The sequence below is a fragment of the Myotis davidii genome, unplaced genomic scaffold (assembly GCF_000327345.1).
Source record: "Myotis davidii unplaced genomic scaffold, ASM32734v1 scaffold586, whole genome shotgun sequence".
In the NCBI taxonomy this organism is placed as follows: Eukaryota; Metazoa; Chordata; class Mammalia; order Chiroptera; family Vespertilionidae; genus Myotis; species Myotis davidii.
Window position 1 is genome coordinate 638,484 of NW_006296809.1, and position 941 is coordinate 639,424.

General features: G+C 69.0%; 1 protein-coding gene across 1 annotated transcript in view; it reads left to right on the forward strand.

Annotated features, from left to right (window-relative positions):
* The first annotated feature begins 754 nt into the window (after positions 1-754).
* MIB2 (mindbomb E3 ubiquitin protein ligase 2) overlaps positions 755-941 on the forward strand; it is a 19,375-nt gene continuing 19,188 nt past the window's right edge. Inside the window, exons 1-2 of the mRNA XM_006772559.2 lie at positions 755-777; positions 824-837. Of these exons, the coding sequence (XP_006772622.2) occupies positions 755-777; positions 824-837 (37 nt within the window). The remainder of the gene's footprint in view (positions 778-823; positions 838-941) is intronic.

Below are 941 nucleotides of genomic sequence, written 5' to 3' on the forward strand. Positions count from 1 at the left end.
CCCCAGCTGGAGACACCCCGCAGGGACACACCGTGGAGCACTGCTGACGAGGCTCCTGCACAGCTTGAAGGGGGGTACCCACGGGGACTCTGGCCCAAAGCGCACGCAGCCCAGCCCGCCAATCTGGGGGACCACAGATCCCCTGGGACTGCACGGGAGGGGGTGGCTGGGAGACTAAGGCACAAGGCTAACCTAAGCCCACGGGGTGGGGTGTGGGGAGGACAAGGTCCAGGGGGGCCTGGAGCAGCAAAGCGCGCAGGAACCAAGCAATGAAGACGGCCTGGGTTTTCCAACTTGGCACAGGCTGGAGGTGCAGGCGACGACCCGGGGTGCCAATGGCTCTGGCTACAAGGCGCTCCATGTCCTGACAGTCCCTACAAAGGCCTCTGGAGACGGGGAAGGGCCCTGGTTGCGGCCCGCACCCCTCCACAGGCCCAAGGGCCAGTCTCCAACTGGATTCTGGGAAGCGGGTAGCTGGCTGGCGAAGTGGTGGGATGACTCCAAGGTCCTGGCGCAGGCCTGCGCCCTCTCCATCTCCAGCGGGCCCTGCGCGGACAGCCTAGGGAGGGAGCAGGAACGGAGGGCAGGGCAGGCGGAGGCCTCGAACGCACGCGCGGGTCGGCCGCCTCCAGCTCACGGCTGCCTGCGCAGGCCCGGGCGCCCGAAGGCCGGATGCATGAGGTTCTCCGTGATGTAGGCCACGAGCAGGCAGATGACCACGAGCATGACGCAGATGGAGCCGCCCACCGCCGTCATGGCCACCACGATGTCCCGCATGCCGGCCGGCTCCGCGACGAACTCCACGCACTCCGTGGGCCCGAAGGCCTCGGCGGCGGCGTGCTCGGAGTGCAGCGGCAGCGGCTGCAGGCACAGGTGGTAGCGCACGCCCTCGTGCACGTCGGGCAGCAGGTAGTCCCGGCAGGAGGCGCCGAGCAGCACGC